The sequence below is a fragment of the Dendrobates tinctorius genome, unplaced genomic scaffold (assembly GCF_039654945.1).
Source record: "Dendrobates tinctorius isolate UK_male_01 unplaced genomic scaffold, ASM3965494v1 ptg000274l, whole genome shotgun sequence".
In the NCBI taxonomy this organism is placed as follows: domain Eukaryota; kingdom Metazoa; phylum Chordata; class Amphibia; order Anura; family Dendrobatidae; genus Dendrobates; species Dendrobates tinctorius.
The window spans coordinates 1,020,540-1,045,128 of NW_027361941.1; the positions used below are offsets into that span (position 1 = coordinate 1,020,540).

A 24,589-nucleotide genomic window follows, 5' to 3' on the forward strand; every position below is an offset into this window, starting at 1 on the left:
CACAGGCCAGACATGGACACCAAGCAGACATGGACACTGGGCAGACAAGGACACCGGTCAGACACAGACGCCGGCCAGACACGGACACCAGGCAGACACGGACAGCGGGCAGACACGGACACCTGTCAGATATAGACAGCAGCCAGACACGGACACCGGCCAGACACGGACACCGGCCAGACACAGACACCGGCCAGACACGGACACTGGCCAGACACTGGCCAGGCACAGACAGCAGACAGACAGGGACAGCAGCCAGACACGGACACGGCCAGACACGGTCACCAGGCAGACATGGACATCGGCCAGACACAGACACCAGGCAGACATGGACACCGACCAGACATGGACACCGACCAGACATGGACACTGGCCAGACATGGACACCGGCCTGACATGGACACCGGGCAGACACGGACACCAGGCAGACACGGACATCAGCCAGAAGACACTTTTTTTATAAATCTGTTGGTGTTGTCTTTCAGCGTTTCTGCAGCTGAATGGGGCACAAAAATGCAAGTGAAAAGGCTGCAAAAAAGCAGAATATTTCCTGCCAACACTGTACATAAATCCACAGCAACAATGGTGGGTGTGAACAGACACTACAGGGGATTTCTGAGAATGTAAAAATAATTAGCATGAACTGATAAATTCCCCGCGGCTCCAGCACCGATGCTCCGGGGGTCTCTGCCAGTCTCAGCACTGGGCTGCAGTGGTCTTGTGGCTCCTGGGGTCTCTGTCAGTTTTAGCACTGGGCTGCAGGGGTCTTGTGGCTCCGGGGGTCTCTGCCAGTCTCAGCACTGGGCTGCAGGGGTCTTGTGGCACCGTGGATCTCCATCAGTCTCAGTACTGGGCTGAAGTGGTCTTGTGGCTCCGGGGGTCTCTGTCAGTTTTAGCACTGGGCTGCAGGGGTCTTGTGGCACCGGGGATCTCCGTCAGTCTCAGTACTGGGCTGAAGTGGTCTTGTGGCTCCTGGGGTCTCTGTCAGTTTTAGCACTGGGCTGCAGGGGTCTTGTGGCACCAGGGATCTCCATAAGTCTCAGCACTGGGCTGCAGAGGTCTTGTGGCTACTGGGGTCTCTGTCAGTTTTAGCACTAGGCTGCTGGGGTCTTGTGGCTTCGGGGGTCTCCGTCAGTCTTAGCACTGGGCTGCAGTGGTCTTGTGGCTCCAGGGGTCTCCATCAGTCTTAGCACTGGGCTGCAGGGGTCTTGTGGCTCCAGGGGGTCTCCGTCAGTCTTAGCACTGGGCTGCAGTGGTCTTGTGGCTCCGGGGGTCTCTGCCAGTCTCAGCACTGGGCTGAAGTGGTCTTGTGGCTCCGGGGGTCTCTGTCAGTCTCAGCACTGGGCTGCAGTGGTCTTGTGGCTCCGGGGGTCTCCATCAGTCTCAGCACTGGTCTGCAGGGGTCTTGTGGCTTCACCTTATATTATAGCTGCAAAATGAATAATAACCATCAGGGCCCCCGAACCATCGGCCACGGAGCCAGAGGAGATTTAGCAGAGTAGTTTGGGGGACACGTAGGACTTGTTATTAATCTCTTTTTATTCTGCTGTTTGTGAGGTAGGATGTCGATAAAGACGGCAATTCTGCTAATGTTTTCTATTATGTGACTGTACGGCCCCTTCACACGACCTGTCATGTTTTTCACAGATGCCACGTGTCCCCTATTTGATCTACGGTGCTCCTCTCATGTCCGTGTTTTCCCAGCATCACAGATGACAAAGGGCCAATACAAGTCTATGAGTCCGTGTAAACGTGCCGTCCGTGTGCTGTACGTGTGCAGTCCGTGTGCTGTACGTGTGCTGTCCGTGTGCCGTACATGTGCCGTCCGTGTGCTGTACATGTGTCGTCCATGTGCCGTCCGTGTGCTGTACATGTGCCGTCCGTGTGCTGTACATGTGCCGTCCGTGTGCTGTACATGTGCCGTCCGTGTGCCGTCCGTGTGCTGTACATGTGCCGTCCATGTGCAGTCCGTGTGCTGTACATGTGCCGTCCGTGTGCCGTACATGTGCCGTCCGTGTGCTGTACGTGTGCCATCCATGTGCTGTAGATGTGCTGTCCACGTGTTGTACATGTGCTGTCCGCGTGTTGTACATGTGCTGTCCATGTGCTGTACCTGTGCCATCTGTGTGCCGTACATGAGCTGTACATGTGCTGTACATGTGCCATCCGTGTGCTGTACATGTGCAGTTCGTGTGCTGTACATGTGTCGTCCATGTGCTGTACATGTGCCATCCGTGTGCTGTACATGAGCCGTCCGTGTGCTGTATATGTGCCGTCCGTGTGCTGTACATGTGCTGTCCGCGTGTTGTACATGTGCTGTCCATGTGCTGTACCTGTGCTGTACCTGTGCCATCTGTGTGCCGTACATGAGCTGTACATGTGCTGTACATGTGCCATCTGTGTGCTGTACATGTGCAGTTCGTGTGCTGTACATGTGTCGTCCGTGTGCTGTACATGTGCCATCCGTGTGCTGTACATGTGTCGTCCGTGTGCTGTACATGTGCCGTCCGTGTGCTGTACATGTGCCATCCGTGTGCTGTACATATGCCGTCCGTGTGCTGTACATGTGCCGTCCGTGTGCTGTACATGTGCCATCCGTGTGCTGTACATGAGCCGTCCGTGTGCTGTACATGAGCCGTCCGTGTGCTGTACATGAGCCGTCCGTGTGCTGTACATGAGCGTCCGTGTGCTGTACATGTGCCGTCCGTGTGCTGTACATGTGCCGTCCGTGTGCTGTACATGTGCCGTCCGTGTGCTGTACATGTGCCGTCCGTGTGCTGTATATGTGCCGTCCGTGTGCTGTACATGTGCCGTCCGTGTGCTGTACATGTGCCGTCCATGTGCTGTACATGAGCCGTCCGTGTGCTGTACATGTGCCGTCCGTGTACTGTACATGAGCCGTCCGTGTGCTGTAGATGTGCCGTCCGTGTGCTGTACATGTGCCGTCCGTGTGCTGTACATGAGCCGTCTGTGTGCTGTACATGTGCCGTCCGTGTGCTGTACATGAGCCATCCGTGTGCTGTACATGTGCCGTCCGTGTGCTGTACATGTGCCGTCTGTGTGTAACATGGAAAGTCTATGAGAAGCTTTGTAATTCCATTTCCATTATCCATACGGATGACCAAGATCAGAGTCTCATTATCCCGAGTAGAGAAGCTCCAGGGACAAAGACCCCGTCTGGTCCTAACACGCTGGGGGCCCGGAGTATCCAGCCACGGGGCCCGGATTCTCTCATTTGTGGCCCCAGCGTTTCTTGTAGAATAAATCCCTTTCTCACACAGTCCTGTAGTAATGACTTTGTTCTCACGTTTTGTAGGAGGGTTCGTCTGACTCCATCTTATGTTATCAGTAGAGTTGAGCGATACCGTCCGATGCTTCAAAGTATCGGATCGGAATGGATCGGCCGATCTTTAAAAAAAGTATCGGTATCGCCGATTCCGATACCGGAAGTCCCATTCAAGTCTATGGGACTTCCGGTATCGGAATAAGAAAAACCCTGTTTTTGCCTTGTACAGCCTCTCTGGGGTCTGTACGGGCCTTTCGGGGGGCTGTGCCGGCCTGCCGGTGGTCTGTGCAGGCTCCGGTGGGCTGTGCCGGCCTGCCGGGGGGCTGTGCCGGCCTGCCGGGGGGCTGTGCAGGCTCCGGGGGGCTGTGCCGGCCTGCCGGGGGGCTGTGCCGGCCTGCCGGTGGTCTGTGCAGGCTTCGGGGGTCTGTGCAGGCATCGTCCGATGGGACTACAAGTCCCATCGGGCGATGCCTGCTACCATGACAGTGATTGACACATTAGCCAATGATGGGACAGTAGTAGTCCCATCATCCGGCTAATGTGTTGAATGTAAAAAAAAAAAAAAAAATTACATGCTACATACATGCTACATACATACAACATGCATACTACATACATGCTACATTCATACTACATAAATACTACATGCAACATACATACTACATATATACTACATACATACTACATATATACTACATGCATGCTACATACATACTGCATGCTACATACATACTACATGCCACATACATACCACATATATACTACATACATACTACATGCATGCTACATACATACCACATACATACTACATGCATGCTACATACATACTACATGCTACATACTACATATATACTACATGCATGCTACATACATACTACATGCTACATACATACTACATATATACTACATGCATGCTACATACATACTACATGCTACATACATACTACATATATACTACATGCATGCTACATACTACATGCTACATACATACTACATATATACTACATGCATGCTACATACATACTACATACATACTACATGCATGCTACATACATACTACATGCTACATACATACCACATACATACTACATATATACTACATGCATGCTACATACATACTGCATGCTACATGCATGCTACATACATACTACATACATACTACATGCTACATACATACCACATATATACTACATACATACAATACATTCATACAATACATACATAGACATACAGTACATATAACATAGAGTAACATACTTACCAATACTTGTCACATTGTTCCCCGAAGCCATTGTCTTTTCCGGAATAAATATTAACATAACAAACCACAAAAATACTCACCCACGATCCGAAGCAGTCCACGAGCTGATGCTGCCGTTCTCTACGGGCTGCAGGAATCCAATGACGGAAGGTAGGTATCCTTCCGCACTGTATTCCTCCGCCACTTAAAAAAAAAAAAAAGTCCCTAGTCTCACTTTATGCCATTGCTGTGTACAATTGTACACATTGTACAATTGTATGCCATTGCTGTGATTGTGATTGTGTGTGGGAATTCCCCACGCAGCAATGGCATAAAGTGAGACTAGGGACTTTTTTTTTTTTAAGTGGCGGAGGAATACAGTGCGGAAGGATACCTACCTTCCGTCATTGGATTCCTGCAGCCCGTAGAGAACGGCAGCATCATCTGATGCTGCAGTTCTCTACCCAAGATCGTCGTGGGACACACTCGTGGACTGCTAGTATGTAGCATGCATGTAGTATATATGTAGTATGTATGTAGTATGTATGTGGTATGTATGTAGCATGTAGTATGTATGTAGCATGCATGTAGTATATATGTAGTATGTATGTAGCATGTATGTAGTATGTATGTAGTATGTATGTAGTATGTATGTGGTATGTATGTAGCATGTAGTATGTATGTAGCATGTATGTAGCATGCATGTAGTATGTATGTAGTATGTATGTAGTATGTATGTAGCATGCATGTAGTATGTATGTAGTATGTATGTAGTATGTATGTAGCATGTAGCATGTATGTAGTATGTATGTGGTATGTATGTAGCATGTAGTATGTATGTAGCATGCATGTAGTATATATGTAGCATGTAGTATGTATGTAGTATGTATGTAGTATGTATGTGGTATGTATGTAGCATGCATGTGGTATGTATGTAGCATGCATGTAGTATGTATGTAGCATGCATGTAGTATGTATGTAGCATGCATGTAGTATGTATGTAGCATGCATGTAGTATGTATGTAGCATGCATGTAGCATGCATGTAGTATGTATGTAGTATGTATGTAGTATGTATGTAGCATGCAGTATGTATGTAGCATGTATGTAGTATGTATGTAGTATATATGTAGTATGCATGTAGTATGTATGTAGTATGTATGTAGTATTTTTTTTTTTTTTTTTAACATTTAACACATTAGCCGGATGATGGGACTACTACTGTCCCATCATTGGCTAATGTGTCAATCACTGTCATGGTAGCAGGCATCGCCAGATGGGACTTGTAGTCCCATCGGACGATGCTTGCACAGACCCCCGGACATCAGCACAGCCCCCCGGCAGGCCGGCACAGCCCCCCGGCAGGCCGGTACAGACCCCCACAGGGTGCACAGACCACCGGCAGGCCGGCACAGCCCCCCGGCAGGCCGGTACAGACCCCCACAGGGTGCACAGACCACCGGCAGGCCGGCACAGCCCCCCGGCAGGCCGGTACAGACCCCGGGCAGTCCACACAGCCCCCCGGCAGGCCGGCAGAGACCCCCGGAAAGCCCGAAATGACGGCGCATCATGATGCGCACACACCGCGCATCATGATGACGTCAGGCTGTCAATCAACTTTGAACTTCCGATTCCGATGCCGAATTCCGATATTGAAAAAATATCGGAAGTCGGTATCGGAATTCCGATACAGCAAGTATCGGCCGATACCCGATACTTGCGGTATCGGAATGCTCAACACTAGTTATCAGTATAAGTGCAGGATAGGAGAAATGTGGTCAGTCAATCCACGCTGTGAATCACTGAGGAAGGAGTTCTGTGAGACTCTGAAACGCATAGAATAAAGTCCACTGTATTAATAATCCGAGTTTTTCGTGATTCGCAGCGCGGATTGACTGATCACATTTTTCCTGTCCTGAATCTTCTATGTTGGTCCCTCGTGGATCTGTGGTTCTGCAGCAGCGAATCCTCCATTGCCGGTTACAAATCTCCATTTGGCGAGTGTATTACTTGCAATTGTTATCTGCACACCGGATAATGCACTATTGTGCTATTTCTCTTTTACAGCAATATTAGTATAAGTGCGAGAGATGAGAGACCGATGACCGCAGTTTTACCGTGTGTGTCCGACAGAGGCGTATCTAGGCTTTCTGGCACCCGGGGCAAGAATTTGGTTCGCCCCCCCCACACACACACATGCGACTTGCACACTTAGTCCTGTACCCACGAGCTGCTCTCCCTAATGCCCTCAATGTTCAGTGAGAATCTGAGAGAAGCAGGAAGAGAAGCTCGATGTCACAGGACCATAAGTATGAGAGTCACATATGAGTGACGTGTCCATGTGATGACACGGGAACCTGCAGAGCTGAATCCTGACATTGCAGCTTCTGAATTCTCACAACTAATGCACTGCACACTTAGGATTCTCCCTTGCCGTTGTACAATCATGTCAGCACAAGTATGTGATTTATATACTTCTGGCCACATTCCGACTAGACGTGCCCGGCCCCGCTCTGTTCATTTTCATGGAGTGAGGCCACACATGTCTAGTCAGCATGTATGTAAATTATGTATGTAAATTACCGGCACGAGAGAATCCTGACAGCGTTCAGTGAGCACTGTGAGAATTCAGAAGTCTGCAGTCACATAGAATGTCTGCACCTCGTACACACATGGCTCTGCTCCGTACACCTCGTACACACGTGGCTCCACTCCGCACACCTCGTACACACACGGCTCCGCTCCATACACCTCGTACACACAGGGCTCTGCTCTGTATACCTCGTACACATAGGACTCCGCTCCGTACACCTCGTACACACACGGCTCCGCTCCATACACCTCATACACACGCGGCTCCGCTCCGTACACCTCGTACACACACGGCTCTGCTCCGTACACCTCGTACACACGTGGCTCCACTCCGCACACCTCGTACACACACGGCTCCGCTCCATACACCTCGTACACACAGGGCTCTGCTCTGTACACCTCGTACACATAGAACTCCGCTCCGTACACCTCGTACACACACGGCTCCACTCCATACACCTCATACACATGCGGCTCCACTCCGTACACCTCGTACACACACGGCTCTGCTCCGTGCACCTCGTACACACAGGGCTCCACTCCGTACACCTCTTACACACAGGGCTCCGCTACGTACACCTCGTACACACACGACTCTGCTCCGTACACCTCGTACACACAGGGCTCCGCTCCGTACACCTCATACACACACAGCTCCGCTCCGTACACCTCGTACACACGCAGCTCTGCTCCGTACACCTCGTACACACACGGCTCCGCTCCGTACACCTCGTACACACAGGGCTCCGCTCCGTACACCTCGTACACACACGGCTCCGCTCCATACACCTCGTACACACAGGGCTCCGCTCCGTAAACACCTCGTACACACACGGCTCCGCTCCGTACACCTCGTACACACAGGGCTCCGCTCCGTACACCTCGTACACACACGGCTCCGCTCCGTACACCTCGTACATGCGCAGCTCCGCTCCGTACACCTCGTACACGCACGGCTCCGCTCCCTACACGCACGGCTCCGCTCCGTACACCTCGTACACACAGGGCTTTGCTCCGTACACCTCGTACACACACGGCTCCGCTCCGTACACCTCGTACACACACGGCTCCGCTCCGTAAACACCTCGTACACACACGGCTCCGCTCCGTACACCTCGTACACACAGGGCTCCGCTCCGTACACCTTGTATACACAGGGCTCCGCTCCGTACACCTCGTACACACAGGACTCCGCTCTGTACACCTCGTACACACAGGGCTCCGCTCCGTACACCCCGTACACACACGGCTCCGCTCCGTACACCTCGTACACACAGGGCTCCCCTCCGTACACCTCGTACACACACGGCTTCGCTCCGTACACCTCGTACACACACGGCTCCGCTCCGTACACCTCGTACACGTGCGGCTCCGCTCCGTACACCTCGTACACGCATGGCTCCGCTCCGTACACGCACGGCTCCGCTCCGTACACCTCGTACACACAGGGCTCCGCTCTGTACACCTCGTACACACACGGCTCCGCTCCGTACACCTCGTACACACACTGCTCCACTCCGTAAACACCTCGTACACACACGGCTCCGCTCCGTACACCTCGTACACACAGGGCTCCGCTCCGTACTCCTCGTACACACAGGGCTCCGCTCCGTACACCTCGTACACACAGGACTCCGCTCCGTACACCTCGTACACACAGGGCTCCGCTCCGTACACCCCGTACACACACGGCTCCGCTCCGTACACCTCGTACACACAGGGCTCCCCTCTGTACACCTCGTACACACACGGCTCCGCTCCGTACACCTCGTACACACACGGCTCCGCTCCGTACACCTCGTACACACACGGCTCCGCTCCGTACACCTTGTACACACACGGCTCCGCTCCGTACACCTCGTACACACACGGCTCCGCTCCGTACACCTTGTACACACACGGCTCCGCTCCGTACACCTCATACAAACATGGCTCCGCTCCGTACACCTCGTACACACACGGCTCCGCTCTGTACACCTCGTACACACGCGGCTCCTCTCCGTACACCTCATACACACACGGCTCCGCTCCGTACACCTCGTACACACACGGCTCCGCTCCGTACACCTCGACACACACGGCTCCGCTCCGTACACCTCATACAAACATGGCTCCGCTCCGTACACCTCGTACACACACGGCTCCGCTCTGTACACCTCGTACACACGCGGCTCCTCTCCGTACACCTCATACACACACGGCTCCGCTCCGTACACCTTGTACACACACGGCTCCGCTCCGTACACCTTGTACACACGCCTCTGCTACATCCACCCTGTAAACCCCACCTGACCCCACACAGAAACTTCCCCTCATCCAGCACCATGACAACCAGCACAGCAGAGTCCTGCACACACTGAGGCCCCTGATCATGTGACCCCTGACTCCTCCCCTCCTGTGACCTCATCACAGGTCCTGTGTGCACAGAGCAGCTGTAGAAATCTCCGGCCTCGGGGGTCTCACCAGACTTCGCTCTTTTCTTGCAGAGGCCGCAGTGGATTTCATCCTGGATCCATAGAGCTGAATAGAGGAGCTTTGTTCCTTCACTCTGATGGGAATTGATGGTGACGTTTGTCCAACGTCCACGTTACCGAGTAAATCCCCCCAGGACTGCAGCCGGTAAAGACCCCGATATCCACAGGTGTCCCCTCTAATTGGGGGAAAGGGATAGAAAAGCCTCTTATCCCGAGGGGAAACCCTGTACATGGAGACATCGGCCTCAGATCTCTCCTGTCCTGTTCTTCCAGAAAAGCCTCAAACTTCTGTGTGTGACTCAGAGCTGAGATCTAACGGGAGAGAAGATTCCAGTGCGGGGAAGACGGGAAACCTTCATATAGACGGCCGGTGGGGATGGAGGCAGTGACCGACTCTGGCCACATCTGTCTCTAGAGCCGCAGTAGAAGATGAAGATGTCGTCCTCATCATGAAGGAGTTATTTCTCATGTCGCGTGTAATGAATATCTCCTGCAGTATTGCTAATGCCGATTCCAGTGTCGGTAATGAGACGAGAATTAGCGTTATGGAAGATGAGTCTATGAGGAACGTGTTCAGCTGCCGACTCCGAGGAGGAAAATGCTTGTTGTCTGTGGCCTAAATATATAGGTTTTATTAGTAGATGTCGGGGAAGAAAACTAAACCCTGTAAGATAATAAATCTCCTCATATGTTTCCCTTATTATCTCCAGTAATTGTATTATTACACAGGATTCTTATGGTGTTACATCGGATCATCTTCTTCTCATTCAGGTCTCTACAATATCGGATCCTCTCAGTGAAGATCTTCTACAGAAGAGAATTTTCCTGATTTACCCATCAAGGATGGATATGGACAGAGACAAGATGGCGGAGAGGATGTTACACCTCACCCTAGAGATCCTCTTCCGTCTCACTGGAGAGGTGAGAGATTCTGATGACGTCACATTACATCATTCTTATCTATGGGAATAACAGATGGACAGAACTGGAGAGGTGAGGACTCTGGAAATGTCTGGAGTGAGATTTATTAATGTGTCTCTCCATAACCAGGATTACACAGTGGTGAAGAAGACCTCTAGTGATCGCTGTCAGGACCCTGTGTCTGAGGGATGGGGAAGACCCCTGAGCCCAATCACGGGGCCTCCACCTCACCCCCTGATCCATGAGGACATCAATGACCAGAAGATCCTAGAACTCATCTACAAGATGATTGAGCTGCTGACTGGAGAGGTGACACTGCTGGGAATGCTGGGACATTATACAGTAACACTATGAAGGGATCGGGGGGATGACGGTATCATTGTATGTGTCAGGTTCCTATAAGGTGTCAGGATGTCGCTGTCTTTTTCTCCATGGAGGAGTGGGAGTATTTAGAAGGACACAGAGATCTGTACAAGAACGTCATAATGGAGGTTCCCCAGCCCCTCACATCACCAGGTAATAGACAGGACTAAATACACACGGCCTATAATTATCTGTATGTAGAGAATGAATTCAGTCCCTGTATGTGTTTCCTCCAGATCTATCCAGTAAGAGGACAACACCAGAGAGATGTTCCCGTCCTCTTCTTCCACAGGACTGTAACCAAGAAGATCCCAGTGCTCCTCAGGATCATCAGGTAGATGGAGAGAAGGTGTCAGGAGATCTCCCCTATGATGTGTAGACGGCTGTGAAGGTCTTGTGCTCAGTCGTGTTTTATCCACCAGTATTATATGTTTTATACTTGTGTAATGAGAGCGGTGGAGATGGCAGGATTAGAGCTGATCATAGATGGGACTTCTCCATCTGTCTGTGACTTTTACAGTATTTGTTTCAGGGTGAAGATCTGACCCATATTAATCCTACAGAGACATATGTGAGAGATGATGAGTGGTGTAAAGAGCAGATTCCCACATATGACTACCCAGGTGAGTAGTGACCACTGAATGCAGAGAAGTCACAGATTCCTCTCATTCACCGGCTGTGGCTGCTTTATCGGTGGTGTAGTCCGGCCGTATTACCATGATCACCATTTTGCCTCTAGACCACAACATCCTCCTCCACCCAAAACTGTTCACATGACTTTGGGCAATGAAAGCCCTTTTCCATAGAACTTACAACCTGGAGGATCCACCTACCCCCTGGGATTAGGAGACGTTGTTTCCTGAGCAGATCTGTAAACTATAAAGCCAAATGACAGCGTACGTAGAATGTGCTGACAAGATAGAAAATCACTTGGAGAAAAATCTTATGCTGGGCCTGTAAGAGAAAGCGGAGGGTAATGATGCTGTTGGCTTCCTAGATCCCTGAGATCTTATCGGATGAATCTTCTCTCCCTTCTGTGCTGCTGAATGTCTCATGGTTCCTACAAGACCAGGTCCAGTCTTTCTGGCCAAAATTCCCTTTTATGATGGACAACAGTAAATGTGCAGTGAGGCCAAGTGTGAATTTCTGTCCAATAACAGCAGAGCTTCCCTTTATCCTGACTTTTCAATTTGTATTAAAACCAACTAACTTCAGGAGGATTGTGATAATCTCCAGGACAAACATTCCGCCTGTGCCATGATAGATCTCTAAGCTGTGCGTGGCTGAGGGCTGTAATATACCGTATTTTTCGCTTTATAAGACGCTCCGGATTATAAGACGCACCCCAAATTTTGAGGAGAAAAATAGGGAAAAAACTTTTTTTAATAAAATGGTGGTGCATCTTATAATCCATGTGTATTATTGCTTACTGGGGGTGTTGCTGGAGGAGGCCAGAGTGGAACATTGCTGCTGGGATGAGGGGGTGTTTTGATGTGCAGCATGCTGCCGCCCTCTGTCCCCTGATGCTTGCTGCCCCGGCGCTGTCCCTCGGTGCTTGCCACCACCGCTGTGCTCTGTCCCCCAGTGCTTGCCACCGCGGTGCTCTGTCCCTGGTGCTTGTCACCACTGCCGCGCTCTGTCCCCCGCTTCATACCCCCACTGCCGCGCTCTGTCCCGTTCAGCGTGTGGGTGTCCAGTACTTGCCGCGACGCTGTCCCCCAGTGCTGCCTGCCGCGGCGCTGTCCCCCGGTTCTTACCGCCACCGCCGCGCTCTGTCCCATTTAGCGTGGGGGGTCTCTGCCGCTTCATGCCTGCTTTCCTGTGGATTTCTTCCTGGAAAATGGCCGCCGCGCATGCGCAGATGGAAATCTCGGCACTGAAATCTCGGGAGATGAGATTTCAGCCTGAAATCTCATCTCCCGAGATTTCAGTGCCTCATTTTCCCCTCAAATTTGGGGGAAAAAAAGGATGTCTTACAAAGCGGAAAATACGGTACATTTATTCCCGCCTGCAGGAGATGTGTTGGCTCCAGCCCTGGTTTCATGGATTCACTCCACGTCATAAATTACATTGTTTCTGATCCTAAGAAATTCAGATTACTGCACAATCTCTCCTGAAATGGGGAGCAATATTATTTTCTCTAATCTTCTGCTCAGGATCCATAGTAGCTCCAATGGTCCACCATAAATGAGGGCAACTCTGGTTTACTGTTGTGTAATCTGTATTTGTAGTTTTCAGTTAATGAGATTCTCGTGCTCTGGGCGGGGCTGTGGGCGGGGCTTTATGTGGTGCTCTGATTACATATTCATCTATATTGGCTTATGACAGGTCGCTGATCTTTCACTGACCTGCCCCCATTATTACATAATGCATATAATAGCATTGATATTATTGCTGATAATGCCTATAATATTGTGGCTATTGTGAGGCTTAGAAAAAAATTACATCCAGCAAAATGTCACCGGCGATGGCGGCGCTTGCGCAGTAGCCTCTATATCAACTATATCAATATTTTTTTCGTTAGGAAGTTATAAGGCTAAGTGCACACGTACCGGAACTCTCGCGGAAATTACCGCGAGAATTCCGGAATTCCAGTCCGCGGGAAAATCACATTTTAAATTCCCGCGATTTTCCCACGGAAAAACTAGCATTTTGCAAGCGTATTTAGCTTGCAAAATGCTAGCGTTTTCCAAGCTATCTGTAGCATCGCTTGGAGAACTGATTGACAGGTTGGTCACACTCATCAAACATAGTGTTTGACAAGTGTGACCAACTTTTTACTACTGAGGCTGCCTATGCGGCATCAGTAGTAAAAGATAGAATGTAAAAAAAAATAAAAAATACTGTTATTCTTACCTTCCGACGTCCCGCGCATCCGTTCCCAGTAAACCTTTGCGAAAATGCCCGCGATGTCTCGCGAATGACCGCGAGACTTCGCGATCCCGTGAGATCGGACGCCATCACGGGCATTTTCGCAAAGGATTACTGGGACCGGAGCGTGGAGAGAAGCGAGAAGGCTGCGCGGGATGTCGGAGGGTGAGAATAACAATATTTTTTATTTTTAATTCTATTTTTTACAGGGATATGGTACCCAAAGCCCGGAGGACAGTCTCCTCTCCTCCGGACCGTGGGTACCATCCGCAAATGTTCTGCTTACTTTCCGCATGTTGTGCACAGCCACATGCGGGAAGTAAGCGGAACAATGCATTCCTATGGGTGCGGGATCGCCGCGATTCCGCAAAATAATGAGCATGCTGCGTTTTTTACCGCGAAGCGATTCCGCCGCGGTAAAAACCGCAGCATTAGCACAGCATTGCGGAATCCCATAGGAATGCATGGGATGCTTATTTTTCGCGTTTTCGCGGCAAAATCGCGCGGTTAAAACAGCCGTGGAAACGCGAAAAAAACGCCACGTGTGAACTCAGCCTAAGAGTTAAATAACAGAATATAACTCCAAGTAAATCAAACTTCTGTGAAATCAAACTGTCCACTTAGGAAGCAACACTGATTGACAATCAATTTCACATGCTGTTGTGCAAATGGAATAGACAACAGATGGAAATTATTGGCAATTATCAAGACACCCTCCGTAAAGGAGTGGTTCTGCAGGTGGGGACCACAGACCACATCTCAGTACCAATGCTTTTAGCTGATGTTTTGGTCACTTTTGAATGTTGGTTGTGCTTTCACACTCGTGGTAGCATGAGACAGACTCTACAACCCACACAAGTGGCTCAGGTAGTGCAGCTCATCCAGGATGGCACATCAATGCGAGCTGTGGCAAGAAGGTTTGCTGTGTCTGTCAGCGAAGTGTCCAGAGGCTGGAGGCGCTACCAGGAGACAGGCCAGTACACCAGGAGATGTGGAGGGAGTCGTAGGAGGGCAACAACCCAGCAGCAGGATCGTTACCTCTGCCTTTGTGCAAGGAGGAACAGGAGGAGCACTGCCAGAGCCCTGCAAAATGACCTCCAGCAAGCCAAAAATATGCATGTGTGTGTACAAATGGTTAGAAACCAACTCCATGAGGATGGTCTGAGTGCCCGACGTCTACAGATGGGGTTGTGCTCACAGCCCAACACCATGCAGGATGCTTAGCATTTGCCATAGAACACCAGGATTGGGAAATTCGCCTCTGGCACCCTGTGCTCGTCACAGATGAAAGCATGTTCACACTGAGCACATGTGACAGATGTGACAGAGACTGGAGACGCCGTGGAGAGCGATCTGCTGCTTGCAACATCCTTCAGCATGACCGGTTTGGCAGTTGGTCAGAAATGGTTTGGAGTGGCATTTCTTTGGAGGACTGCACAGCCCTCCATGTGCTCGCCAGAGGTAGCCTGACTGCCATTAGGTACCGAGATGAGACCTCAGACCCCTTATGAGACCATATGCCGCTGCGGTTGGCCCTGGGTTCCTCCTAATGCAGCACAATGCCAGACCTCATGTGGCTGGAGTGTGTCAGCAGTTCCTGCAAGATGAAGGCATTGAAGCTATGTACTGGCCCGCCCGTTCCTCAGACCTGAATCCAATTGAGCACATCTGGGACATCATGTCTCGCTCCATCCACCATCATGTTGCACCACAGACTGTCCAGGAGTTGGAGGATGCTTTAGTCCAAGCGTGGGAGGAGATCCCTCAGGAGACCATCTGCCGCCTCATCAGGAGCATGCCCAGGCATTGTATGGAGGTCATACAGGCACGTGGAGGCCACACACACTACTGAACATCTTTTCCTTATCATGATACATTTCCACTAAAGTTGGATCAGCCTGTAATTTTATTTTCCACTTTGATTTTGAGTATCATTCCAAATCCAGACCTCCATGGGATATTCAGTTTGATTTACATTGATAATTGTTATGTTTTTTTGTTCTGAACACATTCCACTATGCAATGAATAAAAATTTGCAACTGGAATATTTCATTCAGAGATATCTAGGATGTGGTATTTTATTATTATTATTTATTTATATAGCACCATTGGTTCCATGGTGCTGTACATGAGAAGGGGTTCCATACAGATTACAGATATCACTTACAGTAAACAAACTAACAATCACAGACTGATACAGAGGGGAGAGAGGACCCTGCCCTTTCGGGCTTACATGCTACAGGATGGTATTTTAGTGTTCCATTTATTTTTTTGAGCAGTGTATAAGCCCATATATACCGGGAACTAGAGTATCTCAGGTTCTGGGATTTAATTAGATTTTTTAATAACAATTTCATTCACGATTATTCACTTTGTTTATTGTTCATTACATTTCCTTAATAAATTATCATATCTCTTTGTTACACATGCTAATACTGATTTACTTACCGTATTTATATTTCTATATTTTAATGAAAACCTTTATTATGAGTGTATATACTTCACAACAAACACTTTTCCATATATTTTATTATCATCACTGTTTTTTAAACTGCATTTATCTTTATATCTGTGACGAAGTCAGCTTACGCTGAGTCGTTTTCTTTCGAGTGGACCCTCTGGGTCGTGGCACCCACCCACCTAGGGCGAGCTGACCTTGTGAGGAACCACCCCCTATACAGGGAGTGTCAGGGGCAAGACCAAGGGGGTGAGCCACCATGACTGCTGGAACCAGACGGCCGGCTCAGGTAGACACTAAGTGAGAGTGTCTGATGACAAAGGATGTGCAGGAGACAAGACAAGATGTGAATTCAAGGTATCTTCATTAAGGCAAACTCAGGGTAACATCAGGTACAAAACGTGATAACAGGAAAAACACAGCAAGGTGCGTGCATGGGCACGCCAAGGTCCACGGTAGAGAGGACCACATGGTAGAGTCCTCCAGGACCATAGAGAGGATAGCTGGGTCAGACTGTGCTGGACCATAGAGAAGGTCACATAGGGTCTCCAGGAACATAGAGAGGATTGCTGGATCAGACTGCTGGACCATAGGAAAGGTCACATGGTCAGGGTCTCCAGGATCACAGAGAGGACAGCTGCAGGCAGAGCAGAGACGGATGGCCACACAGCAACGATGTGCAGCCATGAGGTAAAGCACACATGCGCACTGGCAATGGCAGGCAGCCATGAGATGAGGCGCGCGTGCACACTGCTCCAGGCTTCTTGCAGCACAACAGTCATTAGGTGCATGTGCACACTGCTCCAGGGATCTTGCAGCATAAGACATAACGGGCATGATAGTTCAGTGCACATGGACACTGCTCCAGGAGTCATGCGGCATACCAGACATGGCAGGCAAGACAGTTCGGTGCGCGTGCACACTGCTCCAGGGGTCATGCGGCATAACAGACATGGCGGGTATGACAGTTCGGTGCGCGGGCACAATGCTCCAGGGGTCATGTGGCATAACAGCCATGGCGGGCATGACAGTACCCCCCTTCTTAAGCCCCCTCTTACCGGGGCTGGAAAAAAAATTCTTTGGCAGAATCCAGAGTTTTAGTACAAGCTACTCCTAACAACGTTGATCCGCCATCTTGAAACAGACACCTGCACCCGTCAAGATACGGGAGCCGCAGACGAAGACAAGGGGATCCAGTGGGGAGGACTGTGAGTAGACAAGGAAGTCTTTTTCTGGCTGCCAAAACTTTCCAAGCAAGTTCAGAGGACATGGGCCGGGTCTGATTCTTCATCAGAACAGTGGCCGAGGTACCAGCGAAGTCCATGACCTAAGTATTCTGTGACGAAGTCAGCTTACGCTGAGTCATTTTCTTTAGAGTGGACCCTCTGGGTCATGGCACCCACCCACCTAGGGCAAACTGACCTTGTGAGGAACCACCCCTATACAGGGAGTGTCAGGGGCAAGACCAAGGGGGTGAGCCACCACAACTGCTGGAACCAAACGGCCGGCTCAGGTAGACACTAAGTGAGAGTGTCTGATGACAAAGTACGTGCAGGAGACAAGAAGAGATGTAAATTCAAGGTATCTTCATTAAGGCAAACTCAGGGTAACATCAGGTGCAAAACGTGATAACAGGAAAAACAGCAAGGTGTGTGCATGGGCACGCCAAGGTCCATGGCATGGTACGTGCCAGGTGGCACGCCTGAGTACAGGCAAGGGCTCAATGGCATCGGACTCCAGACAGCTGGCAAAGATTGACAGAATCAGGGCATCAGGCTGCAGACATCAGCTCCGGATATCAGGCCGCAGTCATCAGGCTTACGATCTCTGGCAGCGATCGCAAGTTCTGGGCATCCTGCAGGCAAAGCAGGGTTCAGGCAAGGAGGCATGACAGAGGCCGAGACAGTGTGCGTGTTAGGGAACACGTCAAGGTCCAAGGCAAGGTTCCAGGCAGGATACGTGCTAGGGGCACACCAGGGCAAGGTGCAAGGCAAGGTGCGTGCGTAGGGGACACGCAAAGGTTCAAAGTTCAAAGTACAAGACACGGTGTGTGTGTAGGGGACACGCCAGGGTTCAAAGTCCAAGATCCTGCACGTGCTAGTAGACATGCCAGTGTTTGGGCTAGGGCCTGTGCGTGCAAGAGGGCACGACAGGATTTAGGCTGGGGCCTGTACATGCAAGAGGGCATGACAGGGTACATGGCAAGACCTGTGCGTACTTTAAGAGAAGCACAGGGAGGTATGCCAAGGAGCAGGCTATGGCCTGCACATGCTAAGAGGGCACGCAATGCCCAGTGCAGAGACAGCGTGAGTGCAAGGAAGCACAGAGAGCACGGTTGAGGCACTGGCTAGCTGGTCGGGCTGAGGCACAGACAGATGGGCAAGACTGTGGCGAACCCGGCTGAGGCATAACAGGTGACACAGCTGTCACTGGCCGACGAGCACGGCTGAGGCACAAGCAGGCGGGCATGGCTGAGGCACAGAGAGGAGGCTAGGAAGGCCAGGCGCATGCAAAGGGCACTCGAAGAAACAAAGCAAGGCAAGGCAAGAAACAAGGTAAGGCTAGGCAAAGTACAGAACAAGGAGCGGAACATAGGCAGAAGCACAGAGCCGGGTCAGAGAGAGTATAGGACTAGCAGCGGAGTGTAGGCCGAAGCCCAGAGCCGGGTCAAGGCAGAGCCTTGAGACTAGCCTGGAAATGTGCAAGAGAGCACCATAGGGCAGAGTAAGGAAAACCAGGCAGAGACAGAGAACGTGGAAGTACTACAAGGCTCAGAATAGCAAAGGCCAGACATGGCGAAACAGGCAAAGGCAGAGAACATAGGAAGTACTACAAGTCCAAGAATAGCAAGGACAATACATGGCGAAAAACAGGCAAAAGCAGAGAACATAGCAAGGACTACAAGGCAAAGCATAGCAAGGACAAAACATGGCACAAAAGACAACGCAAGACAAGGCACGGGACAAGAGGCAGAGAACAAGCACAGAGCGTGTGCAAAGACGCACAACAGGGCAGAGTGCAGGGGCACAGAATACAGGGAGCGACCGAGCAGACCAAGCAGCTATGCAGGGAAGCAACACGATACTCAGGCCCCGACCATAGGAATGAGCAGTCCGATATAGGGCATTAGCACCTGTACTTCCGGGTGACGACCAGGGGAGGACTTCCAGTTCAGATCCTCCAGGATCATAGAGAGGATCACATGGTCGAGTCCTCCAAGACCATAGAGAGGACCACATGGTAGAGTCCTCCAGGACCATGGAGAGGATAGCTGGGTCAGACTTTGCTGGACCATAGAGAAGGTCACAATTGTCAGGGTCTCGAGGAACATAGAGAGGATTGCTGGATCATACTGGGCTGGACCATAGGAAAGGTCACATGGTCAGGGTCTCCAGGATCACAGAGAGGACAGCTGCAGGCAGAGCAGAGACGGATGGTCACACAGCAGCGACGTGCAGCCATGAGGTAAAGCACATATGCGCACTGGCAATGGCAGGCAGCCATGAGATGAGGCGCGCGTGTACACTGCTCCAGGCATCTTGCAGCACAACAGTCACGAGGTGCATGTGCACACTGCTCCAGGGATCTTGCAGCATAGGACATAACGGGCTTGATAGTTCGGTGCACGTGGACACTGCTCCAGGAGTCATGCGGCATACCAGACATGGCGGGCAAGACAGTTCGGTGCGCGTGCACACTGTTTCAGGGGTCATGCGGCATAACAGACAAGGCGGGTGTGACAGTTCGGTGCGTGTGCACACTGCTCCAGGGGTCATGCGGCATAACAGCCATGGCGAGCATGACAGTACCCCCCCTTCTTAAGCCCCCTCTTACCAGGGCTGCAAAAAACAATTCTTTGGCAGAATCCAGAGTTTTAGTACAAGCCACTCTGTTGTGAGTTCATTTTCTCCTTCATCTTTGATGTCTGATGAACTCCCTCTGCTGGTGAAGAGAGGTAGTGAAATTGATTGGGATGGGAAGAACCTGTCATCTGAACAGGCGGAGTGTGAATGGACATCTGGAATTTCTGAGTGGATATAAGGCAGCTGACGCCCTGCAGGGCTGCTGGTGATCCTTTCTGCTCTGAGCTCTTGCCTCCAGTTTAGTTCCTGTCTACTAAAAGCTATGTTTTTGCCCTGCTATTATTCCATGAGATTTTGCCTGGTTTCCTTAGTGTTTGTATTCAGTCAGTCCTGGTTGGGACTGGCTGAATTCCATTTTTGTCTCTGATCAGTTTATCTCTTTGCTCTGTTTTCAGGATATACCTGAGTGCTGATATAGTGATTTTGAAGTCTAGCGACTTCAGGGCCTTTTTTCCTATCAGACGGTTGGGAAATTTTTTTTGTAGGGTTTTTTGCGGATTGCAGTCAGCATCTTTTCTGTCCTGTCCTATCTAGTTAGTTGGGCCCCATCGTTTGCTCGGCCTGTCTTTCTGTCTGTGTTTGTGTTTTCATCTGTTTTTCACTGACAATACATGTTGGGGGCTGTCTATTGCTTTGGGGTCTGCTCTGGGGCAGTTTAGATTTCCCCTTTCTTTCTTTAGGCTTATGTAGTTCTCCGGCTGTGACGAGGGGTCTAGGGCACCGTAGGAACCCCCCACGGCTACTGTTAGTTGTGGTGAATAGAATCAGGGGTCTGCAATCCGATAGCTACCAACCTCTCCGGTTTTCTGGACTTAGCTTGTATTTTTGTTTTCTCCTCCGGTGACTCATTCATAACACCACTCCTAACAACGTTGATCCGCCATCTTGAAACGGACATCTGCACCCGTCAAGATACGGGAGCCGAAGATGAAGACATGGAGATCCAGTGAGGAGGACTGTGAGTAGACAAGGAAGTCTTCTTTTTCTGGCGGCCACAATTTTCCAGGCGAGTTCAGAGGACATGGGTCGGGTCTGATTCTTCATCAGAACAGTGGCCGAGGTACCAGTGAAGTCCATGGCCTAAGTATTCTGTGACGAAGTCAGCTTACGCTGAGTCGTTTTCTTTAGAGTGGACCCTCTGGGTCGTGGCACCCACCCACCTAGGGCGAGCTGACCTTGTGAGGAACCACCCCATATACAGGGAGTGTCAGGGGCAAGACCAAGAGGGTGAGCCACCACGACTGCTGGAAACAGACAGCCGGCTCAGGTAGACACTGAGAGTGTCTGACGACAAAGGATGTGCAGGAAACCAGACAAGACGTGAATTCAAGGTATCTTCATTAAGGCGAACTTGGTAACATCAGGTGCAAAACGTGATAACAGGAAAAACACAGCAAGGTGCGTGCATGGGCACGCCAAGGTCCATGGCATGGTATGTGCCAGGTGGCACGCCTGGGTACAGGCAAGGGCTCGATGGCATCGGACTCCAGACAGCTGGCAACGATCGACAGGATCAGGGCATCAGGCTGCAGACATCAGCTCCGGACATCAGGCCGCAGTCGCCAGGCTTACAATATCTGGCAGCGATCGGCAGGTTCTGGGCATCCAACAGCCAGCAGGGTTCAGGCAAGGAGGCACGACAGAGGTCGAGACAGGGTGCGTGTTAGGGAACATGCCAAGGTCCAAGGCAAAGTTCCAGGCAGGGTGTGTGCTAGGGGCACACCAGGGTCCAGGGCAAGGCAAGGTGCGTGTGTAGGGGACACGTCAGGGTTCAAAGTCCAAGATCCTGCACGTGCAGAGGGGCACACCAGGGTTAAGGCTAAGGCAAGGGCCCCCGTGTGCTAGGAGGCACGCCAGGGTTCAGGCTAAGGCAAGGGCCTGTGCATGCTAGGAGACATGCCAGGGTTCGAGCTAGGGCCTGTGCATGCAAGAGGGCATGACAGGGTTCAGGCTAGGGCCTATACCTGCAAGAGGGCACGACAGGGTTCAGACTAGGGCCTGTACGTACATGAGGGCACGACAGGGTACATGGCAAGACCTGCGCGTACTTTTAGAGAAGCACGGGGAGGTATGCCAAGGAGCAGGCTATGGCCTGCGCGTGCTAAGAGGGCACGCAATGCCCAGTGCAGAGACAGCGTGGGTGCAAGAAAGCACAGAGAGCACGGCTGAGGCACTGGCTAGCTGGTCGGGCTGAGGCACAGACAGACGGGCAAGACTGAGGCGAACCCGGCTGAGGCATAACAGGCGACACAGCTGTCACTGGCCGATGAGCACGGCTGAGGCACAAGCAGACGGGCACGGCTGAGGCACAGACAGGAGGCTAGGAAGGCCAGGCGTGTGCAAAGGGCACTTGAAGAAACAAAGCAAGGCAAGAAACAAGGCAAGGCTAGGCAAAGTACAGAACAAGGAGCGGAACATAGGCAGAAGCACAGAGCTGGGTCAGAGAGAGTATAGGACTAGCAGCGGAGTGTAGGCCGAAGTCCAGAGCCGGGTCAAGACAGAGCCTTGAGACTAGCCTGGAAATGTGCAAGAGAGCATCATAGGGCAGAGACAGAGAACGTGGAAGTACTACAAGGCTCAGAATAGCAAAGGCCAGACATGGCGAAACAGGCAAAGGCAGAGAACATAGGAAGTACTACAAGTCCAAGAATAGCAAGGACAATACATGGCGAAAAACAGGCAAAAGCAGAGAACATAGGAAGGATTACAAGGCAAAGCATAGCAAGGACAAAACATGGCACAAAAGACAACGCAAGACAAGGCACGGGACAAGAGGCAGAGAACAAGCACAGAGCGTGTGCAAAGACGCACAACAGGGCAGAGTGCAGGGGCACAGAATACAGGGAGCGACCAAGCAGACCAAGCAGCTATGCAGGGAAGCAACACGATACTCAGGCCCCGACCATAGGAAGGGGCGGTCTGATATAGGGCATTAGCACCTGCACTTCCGGATCAGAACCAGGAGGGGACTTCTGGTTCAGATCCTCCAGGATCATAGAGAGTATCACATGTTCGAGTCCTCCAAGACCATAGAGAGGACCACATGGTAGAGTCCTCCAGGACCATAGAGAGGATAGCTGGGTCAGACTGTGCTGGACTATAGAAAAGGTCACATGGTCAGGGTCTCCAGGAACATAGAGAGGATTGCTGGATCAGACTGTGCTGGACCATAGGAAAGGTCACATGGTCAGGGTCTCCAGGATCACAGAGAGGACAGCTGCAGGCAGAGCAGAGACGGATGGCCACACAGCAACGACGTGTAGCCATGAGGTAAAGCACACATGCGCACTGGCAATGGCAGGCAGCCATGAGATAGGGTGCACGTGCACACTGCTCCAGGCATCTTGCAGCACAACAGTTATGAGGTGCATGTGCACACTGCTCCAGGGGTCATGCGGCATAACAGCCATGGCGGGCATGACTATCTTTACCATATCACTTTTTATTCTCTTTTCTTACCCGTTGCACAGTTGCACTTTCACTGGTCACTTGGTAGTGTCACATTTGGCTCTTTTCACCTGCATTGTTTTGTTTCCGGACCCCCCTCACTATCACTTCACCTGATTGATCGCTATTAGATGGCTCTATACAGCATTATTCATCATGGTCTTACCAACAGGCTTTCATCCTGAACCTCCTGCTTCCCTGAGGATGCTAAACGCTTGCGTGGTGTGGGCCCGTCTGGTCTCCATGGCAACGAGTCCATCCAGCATCATTCTGGTCACTCTCCCTCTGTGACGCCATCCAATCGGAGGTGCCTGGAGGCGGAGTTACCCGGGATGGTGTGTGACGCTCTTTTCTGGATCCCGCACGTGACCCACCACCCGGGGGCGTCACAGATACATTTACTCACGTGGGGTATACTCGCTCCCTGTGACCTCTGATTGGCATTTGCCCCAGGTGGTTCAGTTTCTACCAATAAGTCATCAGGGGTATGTCCCAACCGGTTTTAGGAAGTTTCGCCCCCAGCAGTTCGCCCCCAGCATTTTGCCCCCAGCAGTTCGCCCCCAGCAGTTCGCCCCCAGGTACACTTCGCCCCCGAACATTTCGCCCCCAGCATTTCGCCCCCAGGTTGTTTCGCCCCCGCACATTTCGCCCCCAGCAGTTCGCCCCCGGATGTTTCGCCCCCGGATGTTTCGCCCCCACAGTTCGCCCCCGGATGTTTCGCCCCCGGATGTTTCGCCCCCAGCAGTTCGCCCCCGGATGTTTCGCCCCCAGCAGTTCGCCCCCGGATGTTTCGCCCCCAGCAGTTTCGCCCCCAGCAGTTCGCCCCCGGATGTTTCGCCCCCAGCAGTTCACCCCCAGATGTTTCGCCCCCAGCAGTTCGCCCCCAGCAGTTCGTCCCCGGATGTTTCGCCCCCAGCAGTTCACCCCCGGATGTTTCGCCCCCAGCAGTTCGCCTCCAGCAGTTCACCCCCGGATGTTTCGCCCCCAGCAGTTCGCCCCCAGCAGTTCGTACCCGGATGTTTCGCCCCCAGCAGTTCGCCCCCGGATGTTTCGCCCCCAGCAGTTCGCCCCCGG

General features: G+C 51.4%; 1 protein-coding gene across 1 annotated transcript in view; it reads right to left on the bottom strand.

The window, feature by feature from the left end:
• Window positions 1-24,589, bottom strand: part of LOC141072527 (uncharacterized) — a 71,628-nt gene that overhangs the window by 33,648 nt on the left and 13,391 nt on the right. The window contains exon 3 of the mRNA XM_073559800.1: window positions 13,338-13,351. Coding sequence (XP_073415901.1) covers window positions 13,338-13,351 — 14 coding nt within the window. The remainder of the gene's footprint in view (window positions 1-13,337; window positions 13,352-24,589) is intronic.